Source organism: Hippocampus guttulatus, chromosome 19 (assembly GCF_054856545.1).
Source record: "Hippocampus guttulatus isolate MCC_2025c chromosome 19, RoL_Hgut_1.0, whole genome shotgun sequence".
NCBI lineage: Eukaryota > Metazoa > Chordata > Actinopteri > Syngnathiformes > Syngnathidae > Hippocampus > Hippocampus guttulatus.
In genome coordinates, this window is record NC_141279.1 from 10,070,063 (window position 1) to 10,085,622 (window position 15,560).

The window sequence follows — 15,560 nt, forward strand, 5'->3', positions numbered from 1 at the left end:
TGTCACACCTTAAAGTCGAATCAGTGTCGCGATTCGGAGAGTTGCTTCCTTGCACTCCCGCTTAATTCTCGCTGATAGAAAGCAAAAACGTGTCTTCGCGAGTGGCGCCATTGACGCGACAAATATGACCTGTCATTTTTGCTATCGTAAAGCGGTAGCAATTGAGATGGCGTTGGTAAGATTGCAACTTTCATGGTGGAGTTTTAAAATTGGAGTCAAGAAAGAGCGCTTCTCAATAGGACTCGGCCTCTTATGGTTTTTGTTTTTGTGTAGATGGCATTCAAGGAGTCATTTTAACATCATTTCAGACTAAGTGATTTTTTTATTTTATTTTTTTGTGCCGTTTGACTCTTATTTGCAGTTGTATACTTTTGATCAAATTTTTGTAGGCTGAGCCATTGGACTGACAACTGCAAAAATTTGACACGCATTGGATGATATGAAATCAGATGGAATGCAACGAACGATGTAACCCAAAGCAACCCTCATCAAGACCAAACTCTTTCTAATTCAAATTCAGTTCTTTTTAACTTTGCCGGCGGAATGGCATATCGTGTTGGTCCTCTCGCCAACGGTATAATGCATATAATATTTTTTGAAGGGAAATATAAGGGTGTTCATTGTGCTTTTAAATTGCTGCTGATCTTTTATTTTTTTCTTTAAACATAACTGGCTCATTATTGTGTTTCAACATTACAGGCCGCTTCAAATGTTTGTATGAGACTCGGTGCCCCACTTTTGGTGAACTGATGATGCACGGCCCTTTTCCAGCTTATACTGTAGCGTGACAATGAAAAATGTAAACCGTTTTGATTTGTCATTTGACCTAATTAAGTGCATGGTCATTCTAATTTGATCCTATATACAGCTAGACTGCAAAAACTGAATTTGGTTCCTTTTGTTTTGATCAGAGTCACATTTTTGGAGCCCTCGTGGGTGTTTACACGCATTAACTATTATTGTCATGTAACTGCCTCATGTCATTTTTAATAACTTGATTTTTGTCTTTTGTGTTTTGAACATTGTTTGTTCATTCCGGCAGCTTTAATCGGTCTGTTCGTTTTGCTTGCAAGCTAACAAATGTCAAATCGTGCGTATTTACACAGGGAATCGTTAATAAATGACTTTGTTTAATGACAGTAATGCAACTTGTAACCAGTGTGTGAAGTCTAGCAATCAGGTTTTGGTACTAAGACTGGCAGTTTTTTTCTATTATTACAAATTGTTTACCTAGCATTACTTAAAAAAACAACAACATTGACATATGAATATGCCTTTGCAGAATTCGCACTATGTTTGTGCTTAGGGGTAAAAAAACAAACATACATTGTACAACGTGCTTGTTTTTTTTTTTTTTTAACTCAATCACCCAACAGATCGACCAAAATCTAAAAACAAAATTGCTGCCTGTTCTTAGCCGAGCCAACAAGTAATAACTAGAAATAAAATATATCTTTTTTAAATGTGGTACACTAATGGTGTAATGTAAATCTTGAAAGTTAATTTCAGAAAGTACATAGCCCCACAATGGACAGTAAATACATTGAAACATACAGGAAATTGGACAATTCTCTTATGTGTTTACATTTTACTGTACCTACTTTCCTCATGGCCAGAATTAAACATTAATCATTTAAGTTCAATTTTGCATACTGGATTTCTCTTTCATGTTATCACTGTCATGTCGTCAGATATACATATATATATGCAGTGCTGTGAAAAGAGCAAAATTTTTCAGATCCTCAATCCAATTCTAATGTCTGACAAAGACAACAAAGTAAATCTAAGATGCAGTTTTTAAATGATGATTTTTGTGCAGGGAAAAAAAACAAATACAAGTTTATCATGTCCCATGTGAAAAAGTAATTGCTTGAACCAAATAACTGGTTGTGCCATTTTTTTTGGCAGCAATAACTCAATCGAGTGTTTGCAATATGTTGTTGATCGTTTTTAACCGTCCGCAGGTGGACTTGCTCGGATGTTTTGGGGTTGTTGCCCTGCTGCATAACCCAAGTGTTCTTGACCTCGAAATTACAACCAGATTTGTTAGGATTTTGACTTTTTTTTTTGTTTTGTTAAGATCCCCATAGCCCCAAGTCATTCCATGATTCAACAAATCTGATTATAATCGGGCCTGGATGTGGCCAGTGAAATAGAACTCAGCTTAACAAAAACTGTTGAATGACAGTTAAGACATGCTTTGACGAGGGAGGAGCAATTACTTTTTCACAAAGGGCCAGTTAAATTTGGATTTCCCCCGCAGCCCCTTCATTGTTATATCTGAAACATTTTAAGTATAAAAAGAAACAAATGGGAGGGGGGCAAATCTTGTACTATTTCACAGCACTGTACAATGTCCCATTAACTCATTCACTCCCAAAGACGTTTTTATACGTCTTTTCAGACTTGGTCCAGAATTGGCTGGTACTGAATGAGTTAATAAGGATACTTAGACTGAAGGTGTTTTTTTTGGTCAATCACCTGCCAATATGTTTGGTTTTCTGCCATTCATTCTTGAACCCTTTCAGGCACCAATCATGGCATAATCTGTCCACTGGAGTAACCGCTGTCCCTAAAAGGGTTCATCTGACTTTCCAACTTTACAGTCTATTATAATTATGCCACCTTTATTGTATCACTTCACTTATTTCCACACTATTGAACTAGTATCACCGTATTCCCATTCAGAACTTTTGGGGGCAAGGTAAAACTCAAAAGAAATGCGCTAAATGTTTCGAAGCAGATAAAATACAGCAAAGCAAAGGCAGGTTTTAATGGTAATATTCAAATTTTGATGGCAATACGTTACTGTATGTTTAAAACAAAAAAAAACATACAGTAACAGAAGTACAATGGCAATGCGGAATCACACATTTTTGTGGTTTATCATGCGCTTCACTTATGCTGGTTTCCAAGTCGCTCCTTCGCACAAACGTACAGTAAATAAGCTTTAACGTTGAAATAAATATTGCGCTCTACTTTGCTGATTTTGATTAAGTCTTGTCTGTTTTTTTTTTAAAGAATTGAAAGAGCAATTACTGTAAATGTGTCATTTCCAAGTCTACTTTGATATCTGAGCGAATGTTTTGCGTGTATGTGCGCGTTTCAAGCGAAAAAGGGAGTCAGGTTAAAAAAAAAAATGGAAAGATCACAATCAATCCTTTGCAATCATTTTGTGATATTTGTCAATCCCCCTGCTCTGTGTGATGTCTTTCGGACTAGCTCCCAAGTTCTGATCCAAGTGTCCTCATGTGATGATGACTGCTCCTTCGGGTATAACTGTGCAATCTGGGTTTGCTGATTGTGGAAGGCCACTCAAATCTTGTAAAAAAACTAACAGTGGTGACCGGATCTCAGCTGGCAGGATTTTATTTTGAAACCAGTAACCAATGGAAGGTCTAACTAACTCTTATCAGTGCTGAAAGATCAGCTATCTGCTGGAAAAATGATGTTCCAACAATGAATTGAACCTGCTCTTGTGTGTGAAAATACATTTTAATTTGAATATATTGGATTTTATGCATTGTAAAATTGACTCATGTAAATGATCAGTGGAGAGGAAATTGAAACGTCCCTCCTTGGCTGTAAAACTAATTATTTTAACAATAAAATGACATTTAAATTGATGTTGTTGTTCTTGCATTCATTGCGATCGTGTTTGTTTTTTTTAATGGCTGTTTTGATTTAGATTTTTTGGGGTGGGGGGGGGGTTAATGTTCAGGTTGAGTATAACCTTCCCGAGATGAACTGGGTGACCTTGTCGTTTCACTGAAAGGAAATCTTGCATCCATCCAACACCCATTCAGCACAATGTTCGGACCGAAAGCTGACATAACTGTCATGGCTTGTTGATTAAAAAAAAGAAAAAACCTGATGCATAGATGACAATGTGACCTTTGATACAGATGGCACAAAAACAATGCACCAAGCACACGTACCACAATGTGGAGATTAAAATTACTGTATTGCCCGCACTATAAGGTGCACCTAAAAGCATTCAATTTTCTCAAAAAACGATCGTGCATTTTATAATCCGATGCGCCTTGTATATGGATCAATATTCAGATTTCTTGGATGTAGTATTTCACATGTTCTGTAAAGCACTTTGTTACAGCTGCAGTGGTTGTGAAGGATACAGCTGTACTGAATTGTATTCCTTTAGCATAGGTCCATCTAGTGGAGGCATAACAAAACCACAGCCACTATAGGGGTGTTCACACGGCAACATTTGCTGCGCCGGTGCTACCCCAGTAGAGCGGTCACACGTGCAAAGTTACACCGGTGTAGCCCCTGAAAACAGCTTACTTCGGGTAGGGGGAATAGTCCCCAAACATCATCTTTGCTTTTGTAGGAGACTGGACTGTCTCGGAGTTGTTTGTGTAGTTTGTTCCTTTGTTGTGTGTTCACAACCCCCCCGCCACCCATAGAATTTATTTTGTGATTTCCTCTGTTGATTTTCTGTTTGGCGCATTATACATTTGCTTTTCTGAGTGTCATTGAAGTCATCGTTGATTTACGTTTTCGGGGGCGGTCATTGAACGCCTCTCGAGCAGAAGGCATGGAGACCGAGAACGAGAAGGACGTGCCTGTTACAGCAGTTGCTTGAGTTGTGTATGTTTTAAAAAGAACCAACACGACAACTCTTTGTTTTCTATCGTTTTGCACTGCTGCAGAAACTGCCGTGTGACCGCAAGTGGCGCTTGCACCGGTGCTACGCCAGGGTTAACACGCTCAGCGGCTTTGTACGTGTGACCGCTCCACAAAATTTGCTCCGGTGTAAAATATATTGCAATAAAATACATCGGTGCAGCACCGGAGCAAATGTGTGCCGTGTGAACACCCCTTTTGTGGCTTCTATTCTATGCGCCTTATCATACGGTGCGCCCTATATATGAAAACGGTTTTAACATAGGCCATTCATTGAAGGTGCGCCTTATACAACGAGGCGCCTTATAGTGCGTAAAATACGGTACTGCATTAGTCCCATAACCTGCAAGAGTCTGATTACAGGCCTGAGTTAAAAAAAATAAATACAACCATAATTTAATTTAATCATAAAAATATATATTTAGATGACGAAGACAGGAGTACATCAGTGGTTGGCATATGATCAGTCGCTCCAAAAAAATCTTTGAACTTCTCTATTCTTTCCAGAATTATTTTACAAGACATACAGAGGTGACATCTTAGTTTAACATCTAACTTCTTTTACATCAGCATCCACTCAAAGGCAGGGTTGGAGTAAACATCTTCATCGTTCATATTGAAAAGTGAACTTTCAACACGATTGCTTTGCTCAAATCAGTAGGACAGTTTTGTCAAGAATGGAATCTGGAATTTGTAAATAAAGTGGAGAAGAAAAACATGTTGCATTTAGTGTATTTATAACTAATCTTTACTGTAACATGCAAGGAAGACTTAACCATGTGGAATTAAGTTCACATGCTAAGGTGTTACTCCATCACATTTTCATTTAACTCATGTTGGAAACATATATCAACATTTGGGGTGGGGGGGGGGGGAAGACTAAATTAACCAAACTTTCATTGTCGTTGATCCCACGTCCATGTAAATTTGCACATTTCTGCATGGTTCTCCGCTGCTTTTTGGCGGCATTCAAAAAGTAGCTCCAGCACACGACATTTACAGCTGCGGTCAGAAAAAGATCTGATCATCGTAGGCAACAATTGATTTGAAGCTTTTGACTTATTTAAATGCATTTTTGTCCCAGGGTGGAATGATACGCATGCACATTAGTTTAAAAAAAAAAAAAGGATTGAGTAGCATGAATTGTAATTTGGATTTTCTGTTGTCCACAGGACACAGGGTTTATATTTATACGTACATACCATAGCTACATTGGTACCTTGCCTTCGAGTGCACCAACTTGTGAGTTTTTCACATTAGAAATATCACTTGGGTATTTTTTTTTCTTTGCGTTGTGTTATTAGCCAAAATAGGACATTTTTCTTCCCGCGTTTGCATAATTTCAGGTCATGGTTCACTGGATGGACAAACAGGTGATTTTCATCATCAGAAAGTTCGGGATACCTCTTTAATAATTTACATTCCTCTTGCTGCATACATTTTTTTCTTTTTTTAGCAAAAATGTAGTCTCTGCAGATCATGATAGTCCTTTCAAGGTTTTCAGGGCTAGTGGGTAATACTTAAGAAAGATCCTGCGGGTGATCTCGTACGTGTCACCTTGAGGCTTTGTGGGGTACTTTCGGCCGTTATAAATAAATCCCCTTTCGACCTGGAAAACGGCCTGATTGAAGGCATCTTGCTTAAATGGCCGCCCGCTGTCCAGACACTCCACCAATGTTTGGACAAACAGGCCCCATCGTTGGGCGTAGTAGTCCTCCATGAGGCCTCCCCACTCTTTGCTAGCATAGTCGTGGATTTCACCATTGGGGCCCCACAGAGTGACCTGGTTCCTGGCATTCATATCATACAGCTCCGCCTCCTTCTCGTCGATAGCGAAGGATTTCGCCCGCTCCAGCCATTTCCCCAACAGGAAATGGCGATCACTGCTCAGCAAATGATTGAGTTCCGGCAAAAGGTCGTATATGAGCACCCCTGCGGTAGTTAGCAGTTCTGGCAACTTTTGTTGATGAAAGGCATCGGTGAGATCCAGGTAAAACGATGATGTTAAAACTTGTAAGACCTCTCGAGTAACATCGACGAGATCATACCGGAAGGTTTCCTTTGACATGAGAGAAGGAGACGCTTGGATCATGAGTTTCCACGCTTCGAACAAGTCCGCCGGGTTGTACCAAAGATCGGTTTTCATGTGAAAGGAAGGCCGGCGCACGAGTGGGCTGTGGTTATGATTTCGATAGTGCGGCAGAGTGCAGTTGTAGACGCTGGAAAACAGGAGTCTCCACGTGGTGATCAGACTGTCTCGCGTGGTGCCGTAACGACGTACGGCATACAGAGATGCCCACTTGAGCAAGTTGACGGGCTCCTTGCGCCACGCCAGTTCGCTCATTAATTCGTACATGACGGGGTTCTGCTCGATGCCCTCGGGTGTCATGCCTACGCCGACCATGGTGGAGTTCGGGAAAAGCAAGGCTTTGAAGAGCCCCGAATTGACACTCTCCACTGTGCCAAAGAGACCGCTGTTGCCACCAAAGTTTTGCAGCATGCACCAGATGAAAGGCTGCCCGTAGAAAGACTCAGTGTAGGAGAAAATTGGCTCAGTCTCTGCAAACAAATCTAGCACGATCATCCGACCAAGGGGCACGCCGTGTAGTAGGGCCCGAATCTGGGCAGGCTTCCAGAAAGCTGCAGCATTAAAGAACAACCATCCCTGCATCAGCCAAATTGCCTGAGGATCAACTATGGAGAGAAAAAAAAATCATGAGGTACAAGAAAGGGACCATTCTAAAACATGGATGAAATATTTTACTCAGTAGGGAGTTTTTGAAGAGGGGTACGTTTTGTAACACAACAGGTCATCTGGGGGTCCCCAAACTGGGACAATTAATTGTACTTGAAAAATAACAAATTAAATTGTGTTCACTCATACAAACCGTGGCAGTATAGTTGAGCCACGGATTCCACTTTTCCAAAGTTCAGTTCACTAAAATACAGTTCTGAACGGCGAACCCTGTGATTTGGGGGAAATCTTGTCACATCGCTACTTGAAGTATCCGTAGGTTCAGTAAAAGGCACAATAGAAATCGAAGTATCCATATGATTGTAAATTTCCCCAGTGTGGGACAAATAAAGGATATCTTATCTTATGATTACGTTAGCTTTAGCCAGCTAACATGACCGCAACGCAAATCTATTTGAGTCCCGCCCACATAAACATTTTCTGCCGCTGTTTCTGTCTTCTTTGTTTTTGGTGGATACAGGCTTGTGACTGTGTGGACACACGAACGTTTATGTCATTTAGTGGTGTTGTACGTTAGCTTTAGCCAGCTAACATGACCGCAGCGCAAATCTATTTGAGTCCCACCTAAAAAAAATTCTGCCGCTGCTTCTGTCTTCTTTGTATTTGGTGGTGATACAGGTTGTGACTGTTTGGACATACGGACGTTTATATCATTTAATGGTGCGTACCTATTTACCAATTGCAGCGCATTTCACTGTCAGTAATTATAGCGACTGTCTGACACTGCTTGATGTTTTTGACAAGTTCAGCCCATGGGATTATCTTTACTGTCTTAAACTGTATAAATGCCATTTTTGACCTACTACTGCCAATGGCTAAAGATTCATGACATGCCCTGATTTCAATATTTAAATTTGGCGGCACACAAAATTAGTTAATTTCAAGTTTAAATGGAAGCACTGTGTTTTTTAACTCCTTTGAAAATCCAACGTCAGTCCCAGTAAATCTGCGCTTTACTTTCAGTTATGTTATTTGGTGGTGCGAAGATTTAGCGACCTAGCATTGCAACGCAAATACGGGGGTACCAACATAACCATGCTAGACTGTCCTGTTCAGAATTGCCTCAGGAGACAGGATAAAACGAGTCTTCAGCACAACGGCATTGGAAGATAACTGGTTAATAATACTTCTTTCGGTACAGACACATGAATGTCTGTTACACGTACTTCATTTTTTATTCATATGCCAAAACTCACCGGCAGTCATTGCGGCGAAGACGGATCGACTGACAGCTGACAGGTAAGCGGGGTCTGAGGAGGGAGGGATCATCTCGTTGAAGGTGTCCGTGCTATAGATGTGATCCGTCCCGAATTGTCGGACCACCTGGGAAAGATAGAGGGAACCAATCCGGAGGAAAAGCGGGTCCCTCGGGTCCAAGATATACGAGCAGGAGAAGCTGCAGTTGAAATGAGACCATGGCCCCAATCTTGTTACGTTTGCCTCTGGATGCAACCTGAAATTCAAAATAGCTTCACTAAAGGTACTTTAGCATTTAATGTGGCAGAAAAACTCTTATTAACAAGCTATAGAGCAGGCCGGGGCAAAGTATGAACTATGGCGCCGGTCTTTATAAATTTAAAATAAAACTGATGAAATCTGCAGAGCTTTTATTGTGAATCTGCCGCTTTTATTTTGATGTATGTGGGTGGTACAAGCGAACAAGTGCAACAACTTTGTGCAAGTTTTTGAGTCAATTCAAACTTATTTTTATAGCGTCTTAAAGGGATTTATGTGTCCGCAATTGACTAATATTAACGACATGCCCTAATATGAACTCCCAGGAGAGCAAGGGAAGACTAAAAAAAAAAAATTCTGGCAAAAAAATGAGAATCCTTGAGAAAGGGTTGCAGATAGGGGAATCCCTATTCCAGGATGGCCAGACTGCAATGAATGCTGAGTGGGCAACATTTTACACGTAATATAGTACATAATATAATTTAAACGCATTAAACAAATGAATATATAAAATAAAAGTCCATTTAATCAGATGAAGCATCGCAGGAAGGTGTCTGGTGAAGTGGGCCCAATTATTTCAATCAATTGACAGGTCGATTAATCAATGAATCAGATCAACAAAAGTGTTTTGATTTTCATCCCTTTACTCAACAAGAGGACATTCTTTCAAATGGCAGAAAATGCACAGACATAAAGTAATAAAGATTCAGTTTCTGGTTTGATCTGAAAAATAGGCAAAAATATAGATCGTTGTTTTTCAAAGTAAAAGCCATGTTTTGATTTTGATTAATCACCAATATAATTGGTCTGCTTTCATGGAGGACGTGTGCAACACATTATCACTGTTGGTTATTATGAAATCCTCTCTTGAAAAGATATTTGGGGTTTTTTTTCCAGTTAATTTGTACAAGTTATAAGTCACATGAATGGGAGCTGGGGGTTGATTTTAATGATTGATCCGAGTCTTATCTTTTAAAAAAAAAAGACTTGGCATTTGAACAGGCGTGTGTAGAATTATAAACCACTTTAAATGTGAGTAAATGTTTTCTTTTTTTTAAATCGAAATCAATCATTTTATTTATCTTGAAAAAAATAATTTATTGTAATAAGTGTTTGTGGCGGCAGGAAAAGGTAAATGTTTTGTTTTGGTTTTTTTTTTTTTTTTTTACCTGAGGATTCCCTTGGGGATGTTCCCGGAGAAGGCTGGCAGCACTGGAATCATGCCAAATGCTCTCATTCGCTCTAAGATTTTAAACTGAAAGAAAAAAATTAAGAGAATGTCTTAAGAATTTGAATCAGACAAAGGTTACTGTAAATGGCTGTATGTTAAAGGTTATATATCATTTTGGCCTCATCTATAAGCAAACTATATTTTAAAAACATCTCCCGGACAACAAGTTTGAATCCTGTATTGAACGCTATATATTGATTTTTTTTTTCAGTTGGTTACATCATATTGATTGAAGAATAACATCAGTGTGTGTGACGTATAAAGGTGACAGTACTTGGAGGGTCAGCTGATTCACATGCCAGGACTGTGGCAGCGGTCCACCAAACTTGAACATGTTTCCCATGCGGTTCCAAGCCAGAAATGCCGGGCCGGAGAAGAATTCTTCGATTTCTGATTGGTTCAAACCAAGAGCACGGTAAACCTAAAAGGTGCATGAGGAACATGCTAGTGAATCAGTGCAATCGGTGAATCCTGTACTGGCATATAATTTCCACTTCCAATGACGTTTAGACATTAAACATTAAAAAAAAAAACAACAAAACCCCCCCCAGAATACTATGATTTGTAAATCATGTTCAACCCATATTTAACCCTTTCAGGGACAGCGGTTCCTACAGTGGACAGCTGACCATGTTATCAGGTTGCAGGGTGACTACACTACAAAAACAATATATTTCATGTTCAAACGGATAAACTTGATTGTTTTTTAGCATATTGTCGTTAATTTAGGATTTAACACTGCAACACGTTCCAAAAAAGCTGAGAAAGGGTCATGTTAACCACCGTGTTCCATTATCTTTTCTTTTAACAACATTTAATAAACATTTGGGAACTGAGGACACTAAATTGTTGAAGCTTTGCAGGTGGGGTTCCCCCCCCCCCCCCATTCTTTTTTTAATGTACAATTTCAGCTGTTTAAAAGTCCCAGTTTCTCCGTTATCATATTTTAAGCTTCATGCATTTTGAATGGGAGGCAGGTCTGGACTGCTGGCAGGGCAGTCTCGTACCCTCACTCTTTTATTACAAAGCCACACTGTTGTTACATGTGCAGAATGTGGTTTGGTGTTGCATACGTTATATTCATTAACCTTAAAAAAGGTTTATATGAACTTTTTCTGATGTGAATAATAAAAAAATATGATCACTAAAATGTATGTTGTGATCAAGCAAAATGTTTCAAGCATGGCTCCACACTGGGGATAGGGGCCACTATAGCCCTGTTAGAAATCTGTGTAGCCCCAGTTAAGTCCCTTCAGCATTGTATTTTACATTTTATAAGATTTGTATTCATTTCATAGATGTTAAAAACATGAAGTTCACAAAGCCTCCCCAGGTCACAGGAAGACTTAAAAAAAAATCCTGGCGCTGTGCCTGTGGATTTGAGTTGTCTTCCTTGATTTTTGCCACCGTAACTTGAAACTTGCGTGAACCAGATCGAGAGATCATGACTTGGCTTTCGAAGGTTTTCGCGCTTACCTCTTGCCACAGGGCCTCTTGACCAGTGAAAGCCAGTGGAAGATTAATCCCATTAAGAGCCATCCAGTCAATCTCTCTCTCCCACCGTGGCCAGTCCCACCACACAGACGAATAGCTAACGGTGCAGACATTCTGATAGTAGCGAAACCTGGACACAGACAAAAATGTTCATAAACACAAAATGAAACGTGGACGCTGTTTTGTAAAAAATGATTCGACAGTCGCACAAATCTGAGGTCGACCAGGACCAACACCCTGGAACGGATTGTATTCAATTTCCGAGGTTTCGTTGGATTACAGATGAAGGAATTTGCCACCAGATAAAATCCTCAATAACTGGAGGCAATGATTCATAAATGAAATGAGAAGAAGAAAAGAGCAGCAGGTTTTCTTTTTTTTATCCTGTCATCCCATGGGAATCCCGTAGGAGTTCCAAAAAAAAAAAGACCCTCGTAGGGAGACTTAATCAGGGATGTTCAAGACCACTTTTCCTTTTTTTTCCCCTCAGACCAATATGCAAATGAGTATTCAATTTTGTGTACTTCCTGGTACTGAGCACCAATAACACTAGTACGTTTGTTTGTTTGTTTTTTTAAACTAACACAATGACAGATTACTGTGATCGAAGACCTTTCTTCCTGACAGTTCTGGTCTCACCACTGCTTATGTTACTCAATTCAGTTAAGATCAGAGCTCAATAAATCCAGTTAGTGCCGGTACAGTCAAACCTCGGTTTTCAAACGTCTCTGTTCTCGACCACATTGGTTTTCGACCAAAAATTTCGAGTTTTTTATGCCTCGGATTACGACCGAAGATCGGTTCTCGACCAAACTGAGCGCACTTGAATGCGCCACTTGACTCCTCTCGCCTTCCTTACACGAGGAAGTGACGCTTCCTCGTGTAGCGTTCCATTGTGAGCAGACGTGTTCAATCAAGATTTTTTTTTAATGAGCGTGGTTTCGGTTTTCAAACAAATCGGTTTTCGAACAGCCTTCTGGAACGGATTATGGTCGAAAACCAAGGTATGACTGTACTTTTTTACTTTTTTTCGAGCGTGTTTTTTTTTCCCTCTCCCTACCCAGCGTTTTCCTTTCTGAATTCTGATTGTAATTTCCCCATTGCGGGACAAATAAAGGATATCTTAATCTTACTTGTTTTTGGTTCTTACTGAACCACATTGTGAAACTCACAAAATATAGATACATACAAGTACAACGAAGCAATTGTTCCAGCAACATTAGATGCCAATTTCCATTAGCTTGCATATGTGCTGTTTGTTTGTTTGTTTATTTATTTGAATACACAATGTTTAATTGTTTTATGTGTGTTAGTTTTACAATTAATGTCAATTGCTCTTGACATGCTGGAAGAAAGCATGCATGGAATCTCTTACAAAACTGAAACAAGGTACATGCTGGGGGAAAAAAGGTGATATTTAGCATACCACACCATAACAAACTCCCTGAGGACAACCAAGACTATGAACCATGAAGTCTGATGCCCCTGCCTTCGACTATTATCCAGTCATGGGAAAAACAAATGGTGCCACACTTTGCCATGCTTCACATGGCTTTTTCAGTCTGCACAACATGACATAACTGGGGTGAGCTGATGCGGGTCTAATTCCCAACAGTTAATTGAGAGAAATAGTCCTTTTAAGGACATAGTCGCAGCAGGTTTTCTTTGTAAACAATGAAACATAAGGATTAACAATTCTGTATTTTTGTCATGCACACGTTTTTTTTTTAAATGTACTCAGGAGCAATGATGGGTGCCCCATTGCTCACATCTTGCCATTTGACAGGTGAAAATGCCCAGAGGCAACACTGACCTGTCTTTCACATCTCATAAAAATGAACTATTTGGGAGTACTCGGAGAAAACCCACGCAGGCACGGGGAGAACATGCAAACTCCACAGAGGACCCTGCATCTCTGCACTGCGAGGCCGACGTGCCCACCAGTTGTCCGACGTGCCCACCAGTTGTCCACCGGGCCGCCAAGAAACATACAACAAGACCTAAACAAATACATTTAAAATGAACCTCCAAAGCTCATGTATGATATTGTAACACCCTTGTTTGTGTTTAAACGCTAGACGCAGTTGCCGAAGCTCTTCAGCTGCTTTATTCCCACAAGCGGAAACAGAATCCACATTCATTCAGGAGCTGCTGTGAGCCACAGCTCACGCCCAGTCACCCAACAAACTGACTGCCTGCTTATTATGTCCGTCTTCAAGCTTCTTATTATGGCACTTCTACCCTTCTTGATTCTGCTTTGCTCGTCATCTCAAAGACATCACAGATACACGTGTGAGAAACCAAATAATGACGGAATTTTAACCGAAGACGACAAAATACAACTACTGTATTTACAAGCATGCTGTTAAATATGTAAGTTGAGGGGTTCGTTGTTTTTAGTGGATAGCTCTACTTTACGAATGACAAAAGGAGAGATGGAATTCTTTAATGCAGTTTATTAAAAGGGGGGAAAACGGGGGTCTGCACCGCAGCACGTTCGAGAACACAACTCTCCTCGTAACTAAAATCACTTCCGGCTTCTCTTACTTCAACAGCCAATCAGAACCTATCAACATAAAAATATGTCTAAGCAATTATTAAACAACACAGTATAATTTAGGTATTCTTAAGATGAAATAATATGATGCTCAAACATAAAATGATAATAATTAATAATATAACATAAGCTTACAAATGCGTGGCTACAATGTTCATTGACGTAGACGAAAACGAGGGACATTTTAGCTAAAATTATGTGGTGTCAGTTTCCTTTTTTTTCCAAATTTTACTGATTTCGTTCGTTTTCTTTCAATACCCTTGACAGTTAAAAAATAAAATCTATTTTAATGAATTACTTAAAACTACTGGCCTGAGAAGGAAAGTGTTACAAATTGCTAACACGAGCATATATCAGTCCACGTTAGAGTAGAAGGAAACAAAAATTAGCGGCGTTGTTGAAAAGGCACGATTGATAAGAGTTACATAGTTTTGTCAGAACATACAGTACCCACGCGTCAATGTGTTGACAGTCGACACGGATAGGACACGGGGGTCACTGACCTGTGCTGGGTGTTGATGCGGAGCACACCGGAGAGTTTAGGAAGAGGACGGGGAAGATCCAACTGATCACCGGACCAGGAAACGTGGCAGTTGCAGAAATATTTCAAGTAATTGTAAATCCCAGAGGCCACGGACACTCCGGTGTTGCCCGTGGCAACTATCCTGTTGTTTTTAGTCGACCTGAGCTCACACACATCCAGGCTGTCATTGGAGAGACTCCTGTTAACTATGACGATGAACTCAGTGGATCTGTTCCCCAGCAGGCGTCTCAGCAGCTCGACCACAGCTCTGCCCTGTGTCTTGTCGCTAGCTTGCGCCTTCAAGTGATCCAAAGTGGGAAATGTACACGTAACAGTTACGCAAAGGTAGAGCACGACAACGGCAAACAGGCTGCAATTACCCCTGCCAGACATTTCGATCCCTACGACGGATTTCCCACCGCAGATCCGGTTTAAAAACAGCACGATCGCTCCATTTGGAGTTAACCAGACAGCTTCTCGTTCCTGGGAACTACTAGCCAATCAGAAGAAGTTTTGCGTTTTGGTTTATAACTTGTAGCCAATCAAAAGAAGGAAACGCATCGCATTTTAAGGAGCAATATATCGTGACCCACGTGATCAACGCCCAGTCATATGATACCTTTTAGAGAGCTGATCTGATTTTAGGTAGAAATCCCACCTCATTTCCCTAATTTTCACTATTGAAAAATATGTTAACTTTAAAGTTAGAGAATGATTGAAATGAATCACACAACCATTAACTGAATTTATTTGCGTGTTTTGTTCCAGTTATAGAGTGACTTGACGATGTAAATTCCAAAATTCAACATCAACTATTTTTGTCAAGTTATTAACATTGTACCAAAGCAAAACGTTGTATCACCATTCATACTAGACATTGTGTAGTAGCGCTCAGTAA

At 40.0% G+C, this 15,560-nt stretch overlaps 1 protein-coding gene across 2 annotated transcripts; it reads right to left on the reverse strand.

Moving 5' to 3' along the window:
• Positions 1-6,041: 6,041 nt before the first annotated feature.
• naglu (N-acetylglucosaminidase, alpha) lies at positions 6,042-15,160 on the reverse strand. Of its 2 annotated transcripts, none has more exons than XM_086099509.1 (6): positions 14,643-15,160; positions 11,565-11,712; positions 10,363-10,509; positions 10,027-10,112; positions 8,599-8,798; positions 6,042-7,341 (listed from the first exon to the last, which is right to left on the reverse strand). In XM_086099509.1, the coding sequence occupies exons 1-6, from the start codon at positions 15,053-15,055 to the stop codon at positions 6,125-6,127; spliced, it is 2,211 nt and encodes a 736-aa protein (XP_085955635.1). In that variant the 5' UTR covers positions 15,056-15,160; the 3' UTR covers positions 6,042-6,124. The 2 variants fall into 2 exon arrangements, with proteins under 2 accessions (XP_085955635.1, XP_085955634.1); XM_086099508.1 differs by having other exon boundaries at positions 8,599-8,855.
• Between the last annotated feature and the right edge of the window lie 400 nt (positions 15,161-15,560).